At 32.0% G+C, this 24723-nt stretch overlaps 1 protein-coding gene across 4 annotated transcripts in view; it reads left to right on the forward strand.

Annotated features, from left to right (window-relative positions):
• LOC118199055 (inactive tyrosine-protein kinase 7-like) overlaps positions 1–24723 on the forward strand; it is a 164884-nt gene that overhangs the window by 134161 nt on the left and 6000 nt on the right. For 3 of the 4 annotated variants that reach the window (XM_035370845.2, XM_035370847.2, XM_085822457.1), the window contains 7 exons: positions 6153–6449; positions 12086–12373; positions 12938–13207; positions 16421–16693; positions 18278–18472; positions 20410–20619; positions 24427–24659. In XM_035370845.2, the coding sequence (XP_035226736.1) occupies positions 6153–6449; positions 12086–12373; positions 12938–13207; positions 16421–16693; positions 18278–18472; positions 20410–20619; positions 24427–24659 (1766 nt within the window). The remainder of the gene's footprint in view (positions 1–6152; positions 6450–12085; positions 12374–12937; positions 13208–16420; positions 16694–18277; positions 18473–20409; positions 20620–24426; positions 24660–24723) is intronic. The other variant, XM_035370846.2, reaches the window with a different exon arrangement.

Below are 24723 nucleotides of genomic sequence, written 5' to 3' on the forward strand. Positions count from 1 at the left end.
TGACATTATGCTTTAGCGATAACTCAATAGCGAAATAGCGATGCAGCCATCCATTCAGTTATGTTTAGCAATTTTTGGTTAATCTTTTGAATATGGTACAGGTAGTTTGGCAACATTTTGGTAAGGTGATAAAGGTTACTAGCTACTACTTTAGCAGTGTACATGGATAAAGTCAAGAGTGTGCGCAATGCCATTTTTGTGCAATTCTGGGATGTTTTTTTAAGTGAAAATAGGTCGACGTATACACGGATACTGTGTATGTGCAATTCTTAAAAATGCGGCAAGCAGTTTGCGATTCTGTATTTTCTCCCAATTTCGCACCTAATCTTCGTCATGATTAAGCACTTTTGTTCCATAAAAGTTCTAGCATAAGCATAATTCAGATAGCAGATTGTTGGAAAAAAAAATGTTGAGTTTAAAAAAATAAAAAAATAAAAAAATAAAATAAAATAAAATAAAAAATAATAATAAAAAAAAAGCCTTTACTTTGTGAAAACAAAATGGCATCAATAAAAAAAAAAAAAAATAACAGATTGCTGTAGCAGGGTTGGTCGCCAAAAAATCGTCAAGTTACCATAATCCGAAGATCAACCCAATTTTTATATACTAAATTATAATAATGATCTGAATAGTTATTTACTCTTATGCTTCCATTCAGTCATGTTTAGCCTTTTATATATAAACTATAATAATAAAAAGTATTATATGAAATTAACCTTTCATCTAAATTGAAACATCAGTCTTAGATAGTTATTTACTGTTATACTTCCTTTCTTGTGTTAGGGTTGCCGTAATTATTTTTGGCAGCACTGGCATCAACAATAGTTTGGCGATTTTTTACGGCCCTGAAAACCGAATAGTACCTATTATATTTATAGTTTTAAAAATATTTTTTCCAAATAGAATAAAACAAATCTTGGCTTTACTTCCACCCTCTCCTCTTCTAAAAATCTAAAATTTAAATTATACTTTATTAATACAGATACAGGAATAAATCTTTTCTATAGTAGAATCTGTTACTTAGATGTTCAGAATGGATATAACAGATTGGACAGTTCGATAGTTAGAATAGATATAACAGTTCATATTTACTTTAAAGGTGTCTTGGAACATATTTCCAAGCCTTGAAACTTTACAAGATATTGTTTGTTGCTAATTTTTTATACTATTTTATGTTTATATAGAGTTATTTATAATACTTTACTTATAGATTATTACAATAAGTCTTAATGCCAATTCACTGAACTGAATAATACCATTTGTTATAAGGGATATATTTTTCATCTTATGTATACTTTAATATTGTGCACATGAGGATCTTTTATGTTTTGCTTGAGAAACTGTGCCCACATTTCAACTTGTCATACCAAGACATAAATTAGTTTCTTAACATAGATAGCTCCAGATGCCAGGAAATGATGCACTATAATTATATATTGGAGTTATAGCATATGTAATGCCATGTATCAGATTAGAGTTTAAATTATATATGAACATTATGGCCTCATTTGAAATTTTAGGCTTAAGTAAAATTTTCAAATCAGTAAATAATTATTTGATTAGTATTTATGCATGTTCTAAACATTACAAAATTTTTCACTTACATGTGTGCCTTGACCCATAAAATCATATTTGAAAAGTTCATAAAATTCACCCAAAATCTTCTAATTTTCCCTAAAACAACAGATGCATCATTTGTGCACAGCAAGTTGTTGCAAAATTTAACTGCCAGCAGACAATGAGAAATGTACAATACACCTTCAAAGATGAAATAAAATAAAATTAAATGCTTTTATATGGCAAAACCATTACTGCAGTTAGTTGAATAAATTCCTAACTAATAAACATACTGATGTTTGCAGTCATTGAAAAAAAACACATATAAGTAAGTAATCAAAACATTATGCTTGGCAAAGTTTTTAACCTTGAAAATTATCTAAAGCAGAGTGCCTGGGGTTGTCAGAAATTCAGGAAATTTCATAAGATGCCAGTAGTCATAGTATCACCTCATCACTTATATCACATCTTTGTTATAGATGGTTTAAAAATGAATGAAATATTGATCATTGTTGTAGGATTCATGCAGCAAAGATGAATAAACTCATTGAAAAAAAAAAGGTTTTTATAACCCCCCCCCCAAAAAAAAATAAATAAACTAAACATACTAAACCTAACATTTTAAACCCATCGAAAATTCATAGCTATTAGATCTAATTCTTTACTCAATAGCACAAAGTGAAAAAGTTTCTTGTAACATCCCAAAGATTTCATCACGATGCCCTATCATAAATATACCAGCACCTTTATGGAAGTTGCTGATTATTTGCCAAGTTAAAGACTTTCACATAGGTATCCTGATATCTTGATGAAAGGTGCATTTTTCATGAATTTCAATTTCATTGGATCTTTGGGTTTTTATGTTGTGATGCCCTTTTGTCTTGATAAACAATGTCCAATTTGGATATTAGAATAAATGACATTTATTGTTCAGGAAAATAGAAAAAAGTTTGAAACATCCAAAAGTTTTTTTTTTTTTTTTTTTTTTTTTTTTTTTTTTTTTTTTTTTTCCTCTGTGTATGGAGAAATGGGAAAATGCTTATGAACAACAGCAGAAGCTTTTGAGAAAGGTATCAGTATGGGATATATTCACCACGGATTATTGCAATTTCCATTAGTTGTTTATACACTCACTTTCAAAAGTCAAGCACGGAGAGGAAAATGCTAATTTCCGGAAGGCAATCAGAATTTAAGAGGATGCAGTTCGCTGCAGAGGTAGATAGATGGAAGTATGCAAGTATGTTAGGTAACAGCCAATCGCGCTTTGAAGAAATATGCAAAAAAGGCAGTCTTATAAGAAGCCAGCTTTATGAAGCCCAATTTTAATTAATTCTTTCAATTTTTTATGAAGGGTTACAGAAGTTGATTGTAAGTGCTGATAGAAGGTGTTTAAAACTTTCGTACAGTTTGTTTTTAAGACATACGTGTTTCTATGACTTCCAGAAGACAAATGGAAGATTCTGAGCGCTGGCGTGCTGTGGGGCGCATTGAAGCAGGACAGTCGATCACAGATGTTGCTCTTTTCTTCGGCGTTCATCATTCTTTAATTCCACGTTTATGGAAACAATTCCAAACCACACAGACAGTTGTCCGAAGATCCGTAGACGGTCGCCCAAGGGTTACAACCACTGCTGAAGATCGATATATTGCTATTGTAGCCAAGTGGAATCGCAGAGCGACCTCCACACATGTGACATCTATGGTTACAGCGTCCATTGCTAAGGTGATATCTGCAGCTACTGTACGCTGAAGATTACATATGAGTGGACTGTACGCCCAGGCACCTCGAGTTGGTGTTCCTCTATCTGTCCAATCAAGAGGGGCACGATTACAGTGGTGCCGGGAACATGTCAATTGGAATGTGTCTGACTGAGGCAATGTCATGTTTACTGATGAGTCAAGATTTGCTTTGGAGCCAGATGACAAGTGTATAAGGATATGGCGTGAACAACAAACACACAATCAATCCCCAAAGATCACCGAAAATCATGCATTCCGAGGCGGAAGCATTACAAGCAGGAATTTCATTAGGATACCGCACCAACCTGTACATCTTTAAACGGGGTTCTTTGAAAGCTGTCCAGTATCGAGATGAGGTCCTAGAACCCATTGTGAGATTGTACGCTGCAGTAGTTGGCCCTACTTTTGTTTTAATGGACAATAACGCACATCCCCATAGAGCTGACATCATCGATGACTACCTGGGGAGTAAAGGGATTGGACGTATGGCGTGGCCAGCATATTTGCCCGACCTTAATCCCATTGAAAATCTTTGGGATGCTCTTGGTCGTGCTGTATCTTCACAATTCCCACCTCCAGCCACTCTTACTGAGATGGAAGCTGCTCTACAAGAAGAATGGTGATTGCTTAATTCTGCGGTGGTTGACCACCTAATTGAAAGCATGGTCACAAAGTGTAAACATTGTATACAGATGTGGGGGGATCACATACCCTATTAATGTCTTTTTTTTTTTTTTTTTTTTTTTTTCATGCTGTTTATTTTCACTTTATACATAATTCTGTTTAAGTCTCCAGTATGTCATTATCTGATAACTTACAAAAATTTAGAATTTTTTTCATTTCTGTATATAATTATTGATTTTGTTTTATGCATAAATATAGATGCTACTTTCCTGCCGAATTTTGTGTCAATCAAAGCAGTATTTGTTGATTTTTTTGCATTTTACATCTTTGTGCTTAACTTTTGGAAGTGAGTGTACTTTGCATAACATTATTCAGCAGTTGTTGAGGTAATAAATCCCACTTGTATGTCAGTTCTTGGATGAGGATTGTCTTGTTTGCTGCAGGATATTTCTGACCGACAAATCACCTGCTCAGAGCATTCCAAACTTTTCAGTATGCTTTAGATCTGAAGAACATGCTGGCCATACAAGGCATTGGAAATTCTCGCTATGTGTACACTCCTGAACAGAAAGAATTTGGTGACATTGTGTACTGTAGTCCTTGAAAAGAACTTAATCATCAATGTCCAATTCCAAGTACATTGGAAAAGGTGAATGTAAGACAATAAATCTTTATCAGTGTATTGTTGACAGCTATAAACAAATATGAAGGACGTGCAGCCATTGATCATGTTGCCAGTCCGTACCATGATACTGCATGAGTGGTATGGTGCTGTCCAGACCCTGGGACATGCATGACAGGTGTGCGGGCATAAAGTCCTTTTCCCAAATGTCTGGCCAGAGTTTTTCAGATCTATTGTCGTCTAGCAGTAAGAAACTTATTTTATATGTGACGAGCTGTAATGCACCAGTTTCTTTTTGCTAATAGGGCAATATACCTGACTTCTACAGGTTTTGTACATGTAACTCGACCTTCCCCGAGACTAGATGCAGGTTTCAGTTGTTTTAAATGCTTTCCACAGCTGCTGAACAATGCTGTGGCCGATGTTGAATTTCCTGGCAACACCTGTTGTTTTTTTCTTTGGTCTTTTCAATGATATAGCCACTTATAAAAATCATCTAAGAGATGTCAGGAAGATATGTCAAAACTTTCAAGATCATCAACTAAATCTTTGCTGTAAAACTTTCACTTGGTATAACAGCTGCCCATACATGTCAAATGCTTTAAATCTTTTATCAGTGTTATGTGATGAACAGGCGGGGAAATGAAATCTTTCATACATACACCCCCTTCTTACTGTATCCCACCCCACATTTATTCTAATTTTCCACATTTTGCTTCCTTTTATTCTGTTATTACTATGGTTGATAGTGTTGCACATTCTTAGCAATTGTCCAGTAGTGTAGAACATGGCAAAACTGCTAATTTTCAGTATGCAATGCATGATGAATGAGAAATGTGAACATTGGAGCACAGTAAGTATGAAGACTGTGTAAAGCAAAAAGTCATTTTGATAATAGATATTTACAAGATTAGTTCAGATGAACTACACCAATTTCTACAACAATGGAATGATTGGCATTCAGTTTATGAGATGTCTGGCATGTCATCTACTTCTGTACCAGTTAAGCTGATGTTGGTGACAAGGTCTTCAGGAGAGTCAATCTGTATCTTGTAAATGAGATTTATTTTTCATTTGACCAGTTCTTATAAATAACAAACATTATTTCTTATAAAGATCTATGATTAAAATTACTTATTTCTTTATACTTTATGTTCTTTATACTTTGTCTGCTTTCACATTTCACTATGTTTTATATTATGAAATACTTTTGCCATGTTATGTCATTCCTGAAATTTGTGTCAATCAATAATCCAGGCTACAAAAGAATCAGAATCACCCATTTTTCTTTTGGGCAGAGAAATCTCTGCAATAATTATATCCTCAATTTTAGTGTAATAAAATCATATAGAAATTTAACTCTATTTAAACTAACTGTGGAATAATCATTAATAGAAAAATACATAAGAGATTTTAAAAATTGCATTTCTTTTTTATTAAAGTAAGGAACATTGAATGATACGACAATTAGTAATCTCATCTTGAGATCACTCCATTAATACAAACTGAATGTAAGTATTGAGAGCTATTTGTACTTTCAGAAATGAAGTCAGTTTTGTCTTTAAAACTACCTTTACATTAAGAACTCAAAGCTTGTATTTATTTTCAGTTATTGATGGCTTTGGTATGAGTCCCTTTGAACCTCCCGTTGGACATGATGAGCTTAAAGTTGTTCCACTTGGAAGCCAGTTTGAAGTAACTTGTGTGAAACCAGGAGGAAGGCCAAAAGTTAGAATTTGGTGGGAAGACTCATCTGGTCGTGTCATAAGTGATGCTGGACGTATTCGTGTTGATGATTCTCAGTTGATAGTTGATGGGGCTAAAAAGTCAGATACCGGAAATTATACATGTGTTGCTGAAAATATAGCTGGCCAAGAGCGAGCATCTTTATATTTTTATGTTGCAGGTAAATATGTAATGATTAATTTTAGTAATTCTTCAAGGGTTCAATAATTATTTATTAAAATTCATATTTAAATTATATTTTATTTATATATATTTGTATGTTGGGTTCATTAACATGAGGCATTTTCAAAAAGTGAGGCTGCAATGCCTCATTAAAAAAACATTTAATTGATAAAATGTCCATTACAAATTATTTACTGGTTAATGCCTTATTTGCTGCTATTCTCCAAGCATTTGTTATGTCTGGATACAAGCTTTTCTATCCCTCAGTCATAGACGTACTGTCTATTGTTGAAACATTTCAACCTGAATTTTAATCTTATCGTGGCCATGAATGATCATGATCAATGGGTTGTTGCCTCGCAAGATGTTTCTTCAGTGAAAGGATTAAGTATAAGTCACTGGGTATAAGGTTCAGTTTGTATGGCAGATGGCCTAAAACTTCCCATTTGAAATTTCTGAAATGTGCCTTTTTTCCTTTTTAAGCACTGTATGAGGACAAGCATTGTCATGAAGCAAGCATACCTAAGCTTGTTTTGAATTCTCCAGGACAAGCATTGTCATGAAGCAAGCATACCTAAGCTTGTTTTGAATTCTCCATCTAAGACATCTCAAAGTCCCATAATATGCATCAGCATTAATTGTGCTGGTAGGCATGAAATCAGTTGAAAGAATGCCTTTGTCCCAAAAAACAGTCACCATGATTTTTTTCCCTGAAATTGAAGTTTTGAATTTTTTGGATTTTGGGGAATTCATGTTGTGCACATTACATTTACTGTTGCTTGGATAGTATGTGGTGATAACCCATCTCATGTGAGGAGTCACAATGTGATTAAGAAACACATTGCCTGCTTTTGTGTAGCATGTGAGAAAGTTATGTGCAAAGCCTTTCCTTTCCCTCTTTTTTTTTTTTTTTTTTTTTTAATAAGTTATTGTTTTCATTTCACGATTTTGCGTCAGAACCCTATAAATGGCGTATCACTTTTCAAATTGTTGCCACCAAATACTATTGCTATGTATTACATTTGAAGAAATTAAACAATGAAAAATCTGCATAAATGTATCTATGTTTCTTGCATTGTGATAAAACAACTATACCTAAAGCCATCCAGTTTTGAATGACGTAATGCTGCTGCGAATATGGGCATCTGAAAGTCCAAATTTTGAATTTGTTTTATTATCGATTTCATATTTTGTAAAACTTTAATGGATTTTTGATTAACAAACTCAACGATTTAAAAGCGAGTAATGGCGCCACTCTACTTGGGGGGGGGGAACCTTTTTACCTTCAGCGTGCAGAACTGTTTATCAGAAATTCTAAAGATATGCTCATTTAAAATTACTTTGCAACATTGCTGTTGAACTAAATTTTATGGTGTAAGTGCAAATAACATGATATTTAATAAATAAAGGTAACACACAAAACATTAAAAAAAAAACTAATTTAAAATCTGAAACTCTTCTTCCCCCCCAAACATTCTCAGAATCCAGCATACACACAATTTGCCGTGCCTTAACTCCTTAGGGACCCGCCCGCAAAGAATGAAGCGTGCAGTTATGGGACCGGACCCGCTGAAATGGATCATCGCCACTGGCCCGCACATTTTCAGCAATTAAGCCTATTTTTACAAAAAAAAAAAAAAATTGTAAAAAATCAGCATTTTGATATAATGACTTCAATTTTTTGTGTACTTAATGTAGTGTTCTTAATATGTATTTAATATAAAGAATATCACATTAATAGAAATAAATTATACAAGCAAAATACGAAAATCATAACTATACACACAGAAATAAATACTAGAAACATGAAAACAAAATTGCAGATATGAAATAATAATAATAATAATAATAATAATAACTAAGCAAGAATTACTTGTAGGTAATTAAAAATTCTGCTGTGTATAAAATAATTCAAAACAAGGATCGACACACAGTCCTACGTTCCATATTTTGCACTCAAAATACGTTGCTTGCGTTCACTCTTCCTTGTTTTATAGTGCACGCAACGCATGTTCTCTTATCTTTATTACCTTTTCCGTGAAAGTAAATTTTCGGAAAATGTCTTCCAGTTAGACGAAAAGGTGGAGTGTCCGGTGATTTTGGACAAAGTTTTAAGTTTTTAAAGCCAAGAAGGAAAACTTGCATAAGGTCTGTATTTTGTCTTACCTAACATATCTTCAAATTATGGAATTCTTTTTTTTCTGCAGATAATAATAATAATAATAAATTAACTAATTAAAATAAGAACATAGGTTTGCTTTCTTTATTTTAATTATGGCACAGCACTCGAGGGCTATCTGCGTAAGGGGAGGGATGCCTTTATGGAGGATTTCCTAAGAGAAACTGACTCGTGTACATGCTACACATCAAGAAAACCACTAAAATGCACATACAGCTATCTTGTTTATTAGGATTCGAACTGCGGACTGAACTACAAGTGTTCGACAACTTTACTGCTCAGCCACCAGTGAGCTATAAGAACATATGAAATGGAAGTGGGATGGGTAAAACTAGTGTGTTATCTTTTTTATAAATGTGTAGAAAAAATTAATAATGTGTATGCTCATGATTAACAAAGATGACAATTTTATAGCAATTTTCTATGCTGTGTATTAAATGTCAAAAGTTTCTATGGACACCTAATACCCAGCATGAAATAGAAAATACACCAAGTTCCTGTGGTAACAAAGCATGTTCTTGATACATAGTGCCCTGAAACTCCTGCAGAGTGCAAGATGTGGATTGCAGTGATGCAAGTTGGTGTCTTATTGCATTCCACGCATATTCTATCAAATTTAAATCCAGAGAATATGTGAGGCAGCCTATCCACAAGATTTTTTCGCCCTCAAAATAATCGGTTACTAGTGCAGCAAGATGGAGACAAGCATTAACAGCCATTTAAAAAGGAAGTTGTTACTAATTATTTCCTGAAAAACGAGGATGAAGAACCTCATCTTTTTATATTTCAGCATTCATAATTGCACTGGTAAAATATGCAGGTCAGTGCAGATATTCAACATGATGCCCATTCATACCAGCATTCCACCACTTATGTCCCCGATGCCTTTCATGATTCTTTTAATGCTTTGTGTATTTATATTGCTCCATCCAGCTTATAACACATTTGGAATCATTTTGCAAGCAAAAATGAGACTCGTCAGTAAAGGGAATTGCGCTCCAGTCCATGGTCCAATCACAATGATCTCTTCCCATTGCAACCAAATACATCTCATAATCCAAGTTAGTGGGCTACTAATCCCTTTCCTTTCATACAGCCCTCTTTTATGCAGCCAGTGACTCATGGTATATCTAGATAATCTTATTCCTGTAACATGATAGCACTGGAGTTCTTAGAACTAGCAACTTTGGTTTCAAATGCATATTTGATAAGCGTCTATCAAATGTGTATTTTATCATATATAGTACATAAGTATATGTACTGAGCACAGCATTTCAACCTTGTTAATATATATATTAGACTAGTTATATATTGCATCAGTGTTGCAATACTTCTTGCAACAGATTCACTGTCAGCTTGGATTTCATTTCATCAGGTTTCAAATATTGTTCTTACTACTAATTGACTACAAGTCTTGTAAACTCACTCACAACAGTTCTAAATTTATGTATTGTATCAGTTAGTCTTTATCATTTATCTGAATAATAATATGTTTTGTTCATTTGCTTGTAACAGTATTAAATCTATGCATCATTTCAGTTAGTCTTTATTATTTTTCTGCTTAATGATATGTATTGTTTATCTGCTTGTTCAGAATTAAATATTTGAATTGGGGTGGTAGGAGTTTTGATGTATGTGTTTAGTAAAGTATAAATGTTATTTAGTAATATGTTACATATATACATGTACGAAGCAAGACATTTCAAAGTTTTTAATAATCATAAGCATTGTACAATATGTCTAGTAAAATTTTTTTTTGTCAACTTGCATTTCAACTGGTTTGAAATTTTGTTCCTATTGTCAATTAAAAACAGATCCTGCTTACTCACATGCAACAGTCCTAAATTTATGTATTATATCAGCCGGTCTTAATTATTTATCCATATAATAATATGTTTTATTGACTTGCTTGAAAGTGCTCCTAATGTATGTATCAGTTAACCACTTTCATTCATCTGCATAATAATGAATACTGTTTATTTGCTTGTACAGTATATTGTTTGGTTGGCCAAAATTCATGTCTGTAAGAGCCGCACATTTGAATTCGGGAATGTTCGAGAGCCACATCTAGATTTTCTAAAAGCCACAAGTTGGTATTTACATTATTATAGAAGTAGTGGAGGAGATTTTAAATAGAAAGAAATGCCTGATAACTTTGTAAAAAGAGTCTAAACTAATTAATTACATTCTTTTGGACACTGAATAGTTTTAGTTTATCATATTTCATACATATATTTTATATGCATGACCCTCACAAATTGCCTGCAAGAGCCGTATCAGGTTCGCAAGCCCCATTTTGGCCACCCCTGGTGTATTGCATACACAAGAATTGTATTAATGTTACTCTTTTTTTTTTTTTTTCCCAGTCTTGTTTTGTTTTGTTATGTTTTCTCTCTAGTCTTATTTTTATTTCTTCTTATATTTTTTTCTTATTTTATTATCATATCTTTTCCTCATCTCTCAAATTCTAAATGTCAAAATATGCTACTTGCACAGAGCAACATAAAAATCACTGTGAATAATGCAAGAGACTAATAAAGCACAAACTTGTGCACCATGTAATATTTATGTAACATAACAGTGCAATAACCTGTAATGCTTGAAGGTGCTTCAATAAATGCGTGTCTGCTGATACCTTTCTTTCATTGGGATGATGTTAATCTGTTAGGCACCCCAGCCTTAGGTTGGAATGTCATCTCGACTTTGAGAAATAACAAGAAATCTAATTTCTGTAGCTATAGCAAACGTATTTGCAGTATGGGCTTATATCAGTTACCTATTTCTTTTAGCAGTCATTGCCTAGTAGCAATTATAAGTGACTATTTTGACCCATTTTTTTTTACCCTGGTCTGTTTGTAGACATTACCAGCCCCTTTAAACCATTTTCAGATTCTTGACATGATACTTTTGGGTAGTTTTAAATCTTTACAGACCTGTGTTGGTGTCTGTTCTGCTTCCACTCTCACATGCCATTTCTCACAATCAATCAGATGCCTTCTCAACAACCTGTTCTAACATCCAAAATGAAAACTTTATTCATACAAGCCTTAAAATTAGAATTTGAAGTGTCTACCTATGCTCCTTTCCTCATATGCTGAAAGAACAGGTGAAAATATTTGCACATTTCCATGTAACGAGGGTAAATCCCATTGGGCATCAAGATAACATTGACTTTCATCTGCCAACTAGCTACCTTCCATTGAACTTCCTTTAATATAATTGATATAAAGCACCTTTTTATAGTTGTTTCTTCAATTTTCTTGCCAGTGTACTATCACATTAAAACCTTTGTATTTGTTCTAGTATAAAGTAGTTAATATTTTTTGTTACCTCAAAATATTTTTTTGCATTTGTTTGGTATTAAATGTACATCATAAATGATCTTTCATTTTTTAAACTTAATAATTTTGAGAAATAGCTAATAATTACAATTAAATAAATTCTTTTACTTTTAGCTGCACCTACAATCACATTGCCTCCAGTCAGTTTACTTGCTGAAGAAGGTGAATCAGCAACATTTACTTGTGAATTCAATGGAAGTCCTTATCCAGTCACATATGTCAAGTGGCTTAAAGATGACCAACCTTTGAAAGAGAGACCTGGACATTCTGTTATATTTCTACACAATGGAACTCTTATCATTCATAAAGTTGTTATGTCAGATTCTGCAGATTATGTGTGTGAAGTCATCACAAATGGTTTTCCTCCAGCAAAATCTGAAAAAGCAACTCTTGTTGTTAAAGGTATGTTTTTGGTGAAACGAGTATCATAAAATTTTATTATTTTCATATACTGATTGATTAATAGCAACTGGAAAGTTATTTTAGAGTTCATACTTTTTCCCTTCATCTCTAAAAATATTCTTGTAACTAACTGTTATTATAAACAGTGTTGGATATCTGAAAAGTAGGTCTTATTGCATGCACATATTAGGTTCTTTATCTTAAGACACATTGCATGTTTATATTTTGAAAAGTTAATTATTCATGTGAGAATCTCTAAGGGCATGTATGATCCTATAAATTTGGCTTCTAATTGTAAATGAAAATGTTACTAAATTTATATGTATGCTTAAAAAAGTGGAAAAGTTATAATCTTCATATGGATCATGGTTTCATTTATTATCATATTATATTCTGATATTATCATTAAGAATTACAAATGCATTTCTTTTGGGTTTGTTGAAAACTTAAAACTACTGAATATTTATTTGTTTAGTTTTTTGCATCTATACAAAATTTTATATTGTATATTTATATATATATATATATATATATATATATATTTTTTTTTTTTTTTTTTTTCAGAGCAACTGAAATTTGTCCCACCTCCTGTTAGCACAAGACTGGAATTAGGTTCATATACTAAAATTTATTGTAAAGCTAGAGGTTCAACACAACCAGTTGTGCGGTGGATGAAAGTGGGACATCCATTCTTTGATTGGCCATCTCACATTCAAGATGACAATGGTACACTTTTCTTTAAAGGTGTCACTAATGAAGATGCTGGAAAATACACTTGCATTGCTACTAGTTCTCAAGGAATAATAAATACTACTATTAATGTGGATGTTGTAGGTATGTCGTAGTGGTTATTTTGAGTGTTTCTTAATGATAAGTAATTAATTCAGTATTTGATGTAGATACTATTTTGCAATTTTCTGAAGAAATTATGTCTCTAGAAGGGAATTGAATCCAGAAATGTTTAATGATGTTTATATCTGGTGCTAGCTTTGAACTTGGTTAAATTTTCATCTCCCATTTAAATTGAAAATTTTAAAGAAATATGCTTGCTTTTATATTTTACTTTATATTTTACTTTATTGAAAAGTATGAAATAGATATTATTTAACTGATATAATTCATGTTTGAAAACTTGAATAATATGTACAGATAGAAATGTGTAAGGGTTGGTATCTACATTATGTAAAGTTCCAATTGTTGTTTGTCTAGTTTTAAAAATAATTTCAGTGCATTGTCACTTATCTAATATAGCATTGTGGAAAAAAAGCAGCCATTGTCAACATGAATTGCAAATTGTGAACATAGTCCTTTGTGTGTATGCTTTCTTCCCAAGTATGCACAATGTCTGTCTATCGTAAATTTGTGATATGAGCTGTATCCATTTATGGCCACTGCGTTGCATAAATGAAGTGCAAGCTGAGCTCGTTGATGGCCATCAAAAGGCTATGATTCATTAGTCTGTCATTCAATGCAGTGCATTTTATCACTGTGTGCAGATCAATTTATTGTTTGTTATTGTTCATGTGTATAATGTCTGTGTATGGTGTGTCTAATTTGAAAACTATTGTTGTGACATTTTAAAGCTGAAATTTATGCAAGTACAGAAGGAATGGGAATGAAAAGAAAAAATAGCTGATGACTTTAGTATTGGATGGTGTAACTATAGCTGAGTGGGGGGTCACAGAAATAGAAAAATGGTGTTCATCAAGTGTTCAGTAAAAGAAAGAAAAACTATAAAAAAGTGACAGTAAAAAGTGAGTGAAACTTTGTATATTGGATTTACACAGTTCAGGGGCAAAGTCATTACATTTTCATAATGATTTCAATGAAAAGGAGTCTCTGATTTTGCAACAAATGTCAGTTAATTCAACTGATGGAAGAAATGCTACAATATCCGTTTGTTAAGTGTTTGTGGGGGAAATCTATCATCGAATTTTGAAGGAATGGAACAATTCAAGAAAACATTTCAGTAATTAACTGAAACTTAAAGCCTCACAAATATTCAGATATTTAACTGTGATGAGTCAGGCCTTAATTACAAAATGTACCTAGTAAGAGATGTTCAGCTAGAACTGAAGCAGCAGCGCTCTTCTATATGCGTAATAAAGAAAAGCTGACAATTTTATTATCTTTATCATGCAGTAATGCTACTGCAAACCACAAAATGCACCTTATGTAAAGTCCTGAGCCTTTAAAACAGTTTAAAAAAATGCTCTTCCTCTTAAAATACTGCAATCAGAATACTGCAATCAGAATGCTGCATAGATGAGCAGTGAAATTTTCAAAGACTGGTTCTTTAAGAAGTTCATTCTTTCAATAAAGAAGTTTTTGAAAGAAAATAATTTTCTTAGAAAAGTTTTTTTTTTTTTTTTTTCTGGACAGTGCTCCAATCCACCCTAATACTGAGGAGCTTCAAGATTATGACTTTAAGGAAACGTTTTTGTTTCCTGGTGTAACTGCCAAACTGCCATTTGTAAACCTGTAAATCAGGGTGTTTTGGAAATAATAAAAAGGAATACCGCAGGAAGGTACTGTCCACAGTGATAGAAAAAACTGAAGAAGGACAAGATATGATTGAAAAACTTTAATGAATTAGCGTAAAAGATATTGCTTATTGAGTTGTACAGGCCTGGATTGCTAGACAATGATGAAAGTATGAAAATGGAAAGCATAGATGAATTTGAAGAAACCATTCTACCTTTAATGCAATATACTTCTGGATGTTTCCCATGCACCTTTGCAAGAAATTAAAAGTTTGATGGTAATCAGAATGAAGTGACTGATAAAGAAATTGTCATTCATATCAGTTGTGATGAAAATGATAATCAAGATGTAACCAACTAGTTGAGCCTCACAGAATTTCACATAACAACAGAGTTCAGTAAATGTAATTAAAATATTTTTAGCAACAAGAAAAGGCTACAGGAATTGATATAATGATGCAAAGATGATGAGAATCGGCAGCAAGAAGAAGGAAAAAATACTCATCAAGAAAGCAAACTACAATAAAAAATTTGTTTCAGTCATCACAGGACTGAACTTTTGAAGTACTGTGCTTACTGTATTTAACTTCAGACTGTTCTTTCTGTTTTGCTGTAAAACATGATTATTAGCCTTATAATGCGTTAAATTGTAAAATAGTTTGATGTTTAATAGGCTTTTTCTTAACACCTCCATATTATCTGACTTGCTGCTTGCCCATTTACATTGAATAAGCGAGAATCTATCGTACATATAAGTATTATGATATAAACTTTGGTGTAAAGTATTATTTTACATGCAGATTTTAAGCATTGTATTATTTAGAAGTATTTTCTGAATTTTATTTTGGTGATTATAAAATTGCAGTCGTTTTCTGTAAAAAAAAATCCTTTAGTTTACATAATCTTATTTATTTATTATTAAGTAATAAGAATACAGTTTGCTTAATTTAATTTCTGTAGGCAACTAAGATATGTGATTTCAACATGTAAAATAACAGCACAAAAATTCTTTAATCCTTGTGAGTGTCAGGAGTTGAATTTCTTCTGTACATGCAGTTAGTATTTCCAGTTTGGATAAAAAAATATGGAGTGATTCTGGAAATAAATATAAATCCCTAATTTCTTTCAATCTCACTATTAAAATTTTCAATAAAAATTTTATCAGAATATTTATGTTTATTTTATTTTTTACACTGAAGAAAGTTTGCAAAAAATATTTATTTCTGTTCAAGAAGTTTTAATTAAAAGTGGTGGTATCAGTTTACAATGATTCATTTAGTATTTCAGAGTGAATCAATAACAAATAGTAGTCAGTGTAATGATATTTGTTAACTACCCTTCTGATGCCCAATGTAAATCTTATGTTTTCTTTCTTGTGCATTTTTGTTTAATCTATGCATATTTTCTCCTGTTGAAGAGACCAGAGAACATACTCAGGGCATGCTTTAAGATTTTATTTTAACATCTTGATACTTACAGAATATTTTTCTCTTTCTGCAGTTATGCCTAAATTTCTTTTTCTTTTTCTGCAGTTATGCCTAACTTAATTTTTCTTTTTCTGCAGTTATGCCAAAATTTGTGATAGAGCCTGAGGATACTCAAGCTTATGAAGGCTATTCTACTATGCTGCACTGCCAAGCTTCAGGTGATCCTATGCCTGCTGTTCAGTGGGACAAAAATAATGTCATGGATAATTTTGATCAGAAGAGATTTCATGTGATGGAAAATGGGACGTTATACGTGTCTGAAGTGCATATGGAGGATGAAGGAAAATATGGCTGTACAGTTGGAAACAGTGGAGGTTTTAAAAGAGCTGAAGTCAATTTGAATGTTAAAAGTAAGAAAAGATATTTTTATGTGGTATAGCTTTTTCTTAATTACATTAGTAATGAAATATTGATGTTATTGTTACTTTTTGGGGGGAAGTGGCTACTTTTTCTTGACTGCCAAACAAATGTGGCTTCGTACATTATTGAACTTAAATAAAATTTTTAACTTTAATATACTCTTTGATGTATGAAACTGCTAGATACTTTATAGGCCTCTTATGTTTCTGTCAGACATTGGGAGCAGTATGGTGATAATCAAATTATATTGGTTTTCATAAGTTAACATTTAATTATGGGGTGCCAAATGAAAGTCATTATTCTGTAAGGCATATGACAATACAACAGTTGTACTGCTTTTCAGTAGTTAGGACAGATGCAAGTTGGAGACAATTTAAAAAAAAAAAAAAAAAAAAAAAGAAGAAGAAGAAGAAAGAAAGAAATTTATCATTAAGGAATTATTTTGTGTATTTGATGCCAAATAACTCTCAAATTCTTTTTTAAATGTAAAATTACTGAAGCCATTTTGTCTTTTTCATCTGATTATATTTTTTGATTTCTCTATACTCCAACTTGCATTTTATCTGAGCCTCACATCTTGATAAATGCAAAACAGATATGCTATTTCCGATTATTACTAAAAAATAAATTATGTTTGAAGAAGTTTTAATTGCCCCTTTTCCAGATTTTGCTTTTGAATATGGCTTTAATGGTTGTGTTTTAAAACTGCCCATTCCTTTACATGCATGCAGAATTTCAGATCAGTTCATAGACTGATGTTCAAGCGATAGAGAATAAATTCATACACTAATTATCTAAGCAATACACTCATTAAATGAAACCCACTGGTCAGCAGTACTTGAATTGTTCAAAAACTGTGGTGTCTTTAATTTTTTATTTTATTATAGTAGTGTTAGGGGATCAAAAAGTAAGGCAGTTTTTTATAGTGCAGCCCCCCTTTTTTTAGTTGAGTATAACATTTGATATATACATATACTTGCCTAGCATGTTCATACCTCATAAATAAGTATTTCTCGCAACATTTTATTAGCATATTGTTAATTAAAATTTTGGGTTGAATTCAAGAAAAATATTTCTTTGACTTCTGTTATTAATAACTTTAATTACTATTTAACTGTTGTAGTGGTATACTAAGTACTTAAATGTAATTCGGTAATAATAATCTTGCATATTATGTGTTTTAACTAGAATTTTCATGTTTGGTTGTAACAATTTATGCAAATGCTGGCAAATAAATACTTTGAAATGTATTGCAGATTAATATTCTAAGTGCAACATTTCATAAAAAAAAAGTCCTAAAATGTAAGTATGTAATGCAGAATTTAAATTTTTTAAATGAATTCTTGTAAGCAAACAAGATTGAAAAAGTCTTTTCTAGATAGATATAATTTTATCTTGAAATATTGCAGTCACCATGAAACTTATCAAAAATTACAATTTCTTACTTGCCTCAGCTCATTCTGTGACAAATACTACAGATTTTAAAATTATGAAACCCTGCTTCTTGGTAATATTTTTATTTTAATGTGTGTTTTGATATTATGACTACATTAATTTTTAATGCTTCTTTTCAGGTGCTGAATATTATAGTCCTAATAATGCTGGAAGAGGTTTCAATAATGATAGTGAAAATACTATGACTAAAACAGTTACAGTAACTCTAAGTGCAGCTGCTATGTATATGGGACTAGTCATCGGACTGATGGTGTTTTGTCGGATGAGAAGAGCAAAGAAAAAGGCTAGGTTGTTAGCTGAAGCTACTGCTGAAGGTTAGTTTCTTAAAAAAGCGCTTTTGAACTTAAGTTTACAATTTGTTAATTTTTTTGTGTAACATAAATGCAGTGGAATATTTAATAGTATAGCCATATTTATATTTGAAGATTAATAGTGTAGTATGAAATATAAATTATATTCATTAATAACTGTTGCTGTAGAAGGTTTGACCATGAATGCACATGTTAATCTTTGCAAAATAAAGACATTATCTGCATTAATGGCCTTCTTCTAGTTTTAATGTAGATTTCAGATCTGTCTGTGTGGAAGTAAGCTGGCTTGAAAGCAAAGAATGTTGCCAGTCTCACTTTCTGTGGGTTAATTTTAATGGTCACTGAGATTCACTCACAGAATAGGAACATTTTACCTAACTATTCTGTTGTTGATTAAAGCGAGGGATCGTAGTTGATAATAGTGCATTTTGGCAGTTATGCTGGTATATGATGGAATAACTCTTAAACAGTAGCACAACCTGAAATTCTCTGAAAACATACACTTTTTGCATTTGGATCCTGAGGCCTTGGTTGTTCACTTTTTTCATTGATAGAGAATAGCCTACATTGCATTATCTCTTAGTACCTTTATCAAGTGTAAAATTTAGTTTGGCAGTTGGATTTTAAGCTATAGTATAAACAATCACAAAAATGGATTTACTTAAAATAGAGAAAATGTTATTTAAAAATGGGGGGGGGGATCTGAATAGTAGCTTTTGTTGTTGTTTCTTCATCCTTCTCTGAGAGGATCTCAACTAGGTCTATAAATTCATCATGTCCAAAACCTTGTATGCACCTGCCATTGGCCAGGATCTGAGACACCTTACAGGTGACTTTTAAATTTTTTCACAGCTCCATCTGTTTTGAAGAAGAATCAGGGAATGGATCAAAGGTCTTTACCCGTTTTCCCTTATAACCAACCTCTCAAGAGTACTTTTGGCTGGGCAGTATTTTCTGGGACTTTTGGCCCAGATTAATTAATCCCTTTTTAATTCCACAAAGACATTATGCATGTATAAACATCCATGTTTTATCCAAGATTCAAAACTTTAACCAAGCTATGACAGCCAATTTCCTTACCGTCATGTTAGGAAGGTGACATATTTTTTATTTAGCATTTGTATTATTTTTTCAAGCAGAGAGAGGCAGAAAAGTAGCTTCTAAAAAAGGCTGAAATATATACACCAGGAAGTAGTAATGACATGACATAATGTGTATGATAAAAAAATATGAGAAGAAAATGCCAATAAAACCACATCTAAAATTAACAAAAATTAGGCAGATACCTCTGAAAAGACTGTTCAGAAAAATATCAGATACAAATAGATGATGTATTCTGTTCTTTTCTACCTCTGAATTTTTTATTTTTAATGTTTTTTTGCTTACAACTCTTCATATATTAATTTTAATTGAACATGAATAAACATGCTTCAATAACTAATTAAACAAAATAGTAATCAATATATCTTTATGCAGATACACTAATTCCTATTCACTCTGTCTTATGTGGATTAAGAGTTTCATCAGATATGTTTTTCATCGCTAACAAAATTTTAAGTTACATATCAAATTATTATTATTTAAAGATTTAAGGATGTCAACAAATTTTGTTTTTAAAGTTTACTATAATTGTTTTGAGAAAATATATATGTAACTAAACCTTCTGCTAGTGGACTGAGTCTTTTGCTTATTATTAAGGAGTATCTATGAGACACGAGTGCAATGGTCTTCTATTTCAAGGATCTGAGTGTTCAGGACCTGACTAATAATGGGAAGTTTCAGCTAGGATATCTTGAAGTTAAATTGTACATAAAATACATCTGAATCTTTTTCTGTTCAAAGAATATCAGATTAATTAATCCCTTTTTTAAATATCTTATCTGTATTCCATGTTTTAGAATAACAGTATCAATTTTTAAAAGTTTTTATATTTTTTCCAGTAGCTAAAAGTGAGAATGGAACCTTGCCAAATGATACTGAAATGAATGCATTATCAACTAAACCTTTAAAAGATGGAAGTACAACAAAAAGTGATGGGGAGGCTCAGTCTCATAGCTCAGGCTCACATTCTCATTATTCGAAACGAAGCCGAGCTTCTTATGATAAAGCTCATTTTCCAAGACAAGAATTACAGACTATGATGCTGTTAGGTAAGATTTGTAAACTTACTTTTTATATTGATGCAAACTCAGAAAATTTTATTTGTAAAATGTATGATTTGGGTTATTTATGTGAAATCTTGGAGATTGCATATTGTACAACAACCGTAACAACAGAAAAACACTGAATTCTTGTTGTTAACTTCAGGAAATAACAGTATACCTCTACTGCAATATATAATATGTATAATACAGGCACTAGTAAACCTTTAAAATAATGTCCTCTAAATTTCTTCTTTCTGCTTGGATGCTTTGTTTTGGATGATGCAGAAAGATAACTCCTCAACAAATTCTCCACAGATAACACTTCTCAACGAATTCTTTGGAATAGTGTTGCAGTACACTCCTACTTTTTGCCTGCTGCTGCACTATCCTGTTGGAACCAAATTTTAACTTCCAACTCTCTTACCTAGTATTCTGCCAATCTTCATTGTTCCTAGCAATATTCTTTGAGCATCTCTAACAGAATCTGTCCTAAAGAAAGTTTTGACTGCTGCAATCTAGTTTCACCATTTTATACCCTTTGACAGTGGTAAACAAACATTTTGGCAGTGCGACCCAACTTATGACATCAAAGTAACATGTTGGGCCAAAAGTTAAAATAATTAATAAGCTAATTCTACTTGCTCAAAAACTAGCTCTATACGAGCTCTGTGTACGTGATAGGTAATATTAAAATCAGGAAGATGTTAAATTTTTTTTTTTTTTAGCTTAGGAACTTTAAAAAAAATACTAAAAGAAAACATTTAATTAGACCTATGAGCAGGTTTCTTGTTTGCATGCAGTGGTATTTTTGGCTGCATTTTGCTCAGTTTAAGTCTTAAAAGTAAGTTTACTGCAAATCTGTTTCAGTACTGAGAGAAATTAGGAAAATCCTAACTCACATGTATTAAATTAGGCAACTGGTACCTTTAGTGCTGCATCAAAAAGTTCTGGATATTCATTTTGAACTTAAAGCCAAAAAAAAAAAAAAAAAAAATTGCTCAGTTTAAACTCTTTGAAAACAAATTTTGTCTCTCCATCTGATGATAACTCAGTTTTTTGCTTAAACAAAATGATAAATTTTGGGGTAATACACGTTGATACGTTCAGATTCAGTAAAAACTTTCGGAAAATAAGTACAGTCAAAAGTCGTTAATCCGGACTCATCGGGACTTCGACGATTCCGGATTATCGATTTTTCCAGATTATAGATCATCAGTTTAAATCTCGTTAGATGGCATGCAGAAATTCTAAAATTAAAAATATGAAACCGTAATTTATGAAATAAAGAACAATTATGATCTAAAGGGTATCAAAATAATAACCTCTGTCACTTTTCTTCGCTATCGGAAGCGAATTATAATGACGAGGAACTTGTTTTAAATCATATCAAAGACGGAGCATGTCAAGATGAAATATTACATTTGGTAAGGAATTATAAGCAAATAAAATAAAAACATCTGTGCTGAAGATACGGATAGTGCTGACAGATCAACTTCCAATTCATTATGCGCTCGCCGCGGCGTTCCCCCCGCCGAGCAGCGTGAAATTGATAAACAGATTTCGGATTTCAAAACATACTTTCGCTTTAGATCCTTTACATATTAACAAATATATATCGGAAATTCTATTTGATATAATCGAAAGTTTAAGCTTACTTTTATAAAATTGCTCTTACAATCTGCAAAAAATAATAAGCCGGATCCAATTCGAAAATTAAGGAACATCGCAATAATTAACATTAACTGAAATAGGTAATTAGATAATTTTAGCTTATACGTCCATTATACATAAAACGCGCACGCGAAAACGTATTCTGCACTTGCGCACACTCATATGCGCAGTCGTAAAAGGTCTTACGCGCATGTGTCAACGCGGCGCATGTGCAGAAAGTTTTTAGTTTTGAGGTCCGGATTATAGATCATTCCGAATTATGGGTGTCCGAATTAACGACTTTTGACTGTATTATATTGATATTTTGAGATCTGTCAAGGGAATTGTTATAGCTATAGTAACCAGTTGAACAACTTTTAAATAATTTTCTATAATAAAACTTTTTAACTACAGCAAAATTTCCCTCTTCCCCTCTGTTAATTTCCATTTAGCATGTTTTGCTTTATAAAGAGCATACAGTTGAAGTCTTGATTGAACCTAAAATGAGGTGGAAAAAGTTAATATAATATTGTGTGGGAGGATGACACCTGTTATTACAATAAAAGACCTTGAAGTGCCTAAAGAAACAGACTGTAGTGGTGCCATCTGTTGAGAATGTCGTCTGTGGTTTGAAATACTGAAGTCACTGCTTAGGGTTGAAATCAGAAATAGATGCTTTATAAACTGGCACTTTAACTGTTGAACCACAAGTTCACTCATCAGAGAGTAAGATGGAGATGAGGGGTCTCCCTCTTTAATTTGATACTGATGGAAAATGTTTGTTAAACTAATAAGAATGTTCACTAGCATGTTTTCCTATAATACATGATTTTATTATTCTCTTTGTTCAAGAAATATTTTGTTGCCACATTATAAGATCTTATACTCATACGTACTCCATTTTATAAGTCTGTGAAAACATTTCAAAATTTTATACTGAAGGATATAGTTTTGGGATGCTATAACTAAATGATTCAAATTTTTCCCTGTTCATGTACAGATAGATGTATTACCATTTCTGTTAATCCTTTCTTGATCTGGTTTCTTCATGTGTATAATTTGTTAACACAAATGGTAGATATCTTGAAAAAAAGAATCTAGATTTTATAATTCTTTCAGTTATGTATTTTCATTAGTTAATCCATTTAACAAATTAATACAAATTGTAAAAATTACACACCTGACAGGGGGATTGCATTTGTTTGTCTTTAATCACTTGCACTTAAAGACAGGTAATTATAAAATGGGAAACAAAAGGATCAAGAGTTGTGTGCTTAAATAAATAAAACTGCAGTATGTATCTTCTTCCTAAAATGATGCTTAGTATGAAGAAATGAAATAAAAATGAGTAAATTATTCATTTCACTTTTTTTTTTTGGCATTTTCTAGCCCCCCTCCATGCTCTTTTCTTAATCATTATAAGGACTCTGTTATCAGTATGGAAAGTAATTAAACTGTCTATAACCCAAAGAACTGTCTGAACTTTAAATGGGGGGGGGCAGGGAGAGAGAGAGAGAGTTCATGCATACATCTCATAAACTTTAAAAATGATTTGTTAAATGTGAATAATTATTACTTTTCGAATTCAATAAAAGCTACCATTTACCATGAGTTAATTTGAAGATGAAGGTTTTGATGGGTACCAAGCTATTTAATCAGACTGTTATGTAAAATGTTCTTGATATTGTGACCGAATATCATAATATGTAGAAAATAATGATGTCATTTAAAGTTGGGAAAAGTCAAGGTTAGACTAAAAAAGATTTTGGGGCGGGAGGGGGTATATGTTTCAAAGAAGATTGACCAAGGTTCCTTGCAGTGTGTAACGTTTTCAATAAAATCAGGGCTGCTGTAAATATGGATTTTCTTAATTTTTAAATTTCAAATAGATGTACATGTCTTTCATTGTTATAAAAATTCATGTTGTTTTATGTTATATATACCCACTTAAAATTCTTAATTCACTTTTTTTCAGTTACTGTTAGTAGAAGAAATTGCAGTTTTGTAATTACTAATTAAATCTACTCTATTAAAAATGTTTCCTGCTTACTGTTAATCGCAAATTATTTCATAGTCTATTCCCATTTTAATTGCATAATTATAAATACTAAAATAATATTTATTTGTAGAATGAATGACTGAACTAACTTCTGTCTTTTAAAGGGCATGGTGAATACGGTGAAGTTTTTTTGGCCAAAGCTAAAGGCATAATTGATGCTGAGACAGAAATGGTTGTAATGGTAAAAGCCCTTCAAACAAGAGATGAGAATGCTCACTTTGAATATAAACGGGAAATGGATATGCTGAACAAACTACGGCATGAAAATATCACAAAACTTTTAGGAATATGTAGAGAAACAGAACCTTTTCTTTTTATTACAGAGTATAGTGACTGGGTATGTTTTATTATAACTGTTCTTACTATTCTTTAATTTGATATTAAATTATACTTATAATTTA

This window comes from Stegodyphus dumicola, chromosome 8 (genome assembly GCF_044657685.1).
Source record: "Stegodyphus dumicola isolate Sdum_Otavi_A_Nest chromosome 8, ASM4465768v1".
Lineage (NCBI taxonomy): Eukaryota > Metazoa > Arthropoda > Arachnida > Araneae > Eresidae > Stegodyphus > Stegodyphus dumicola.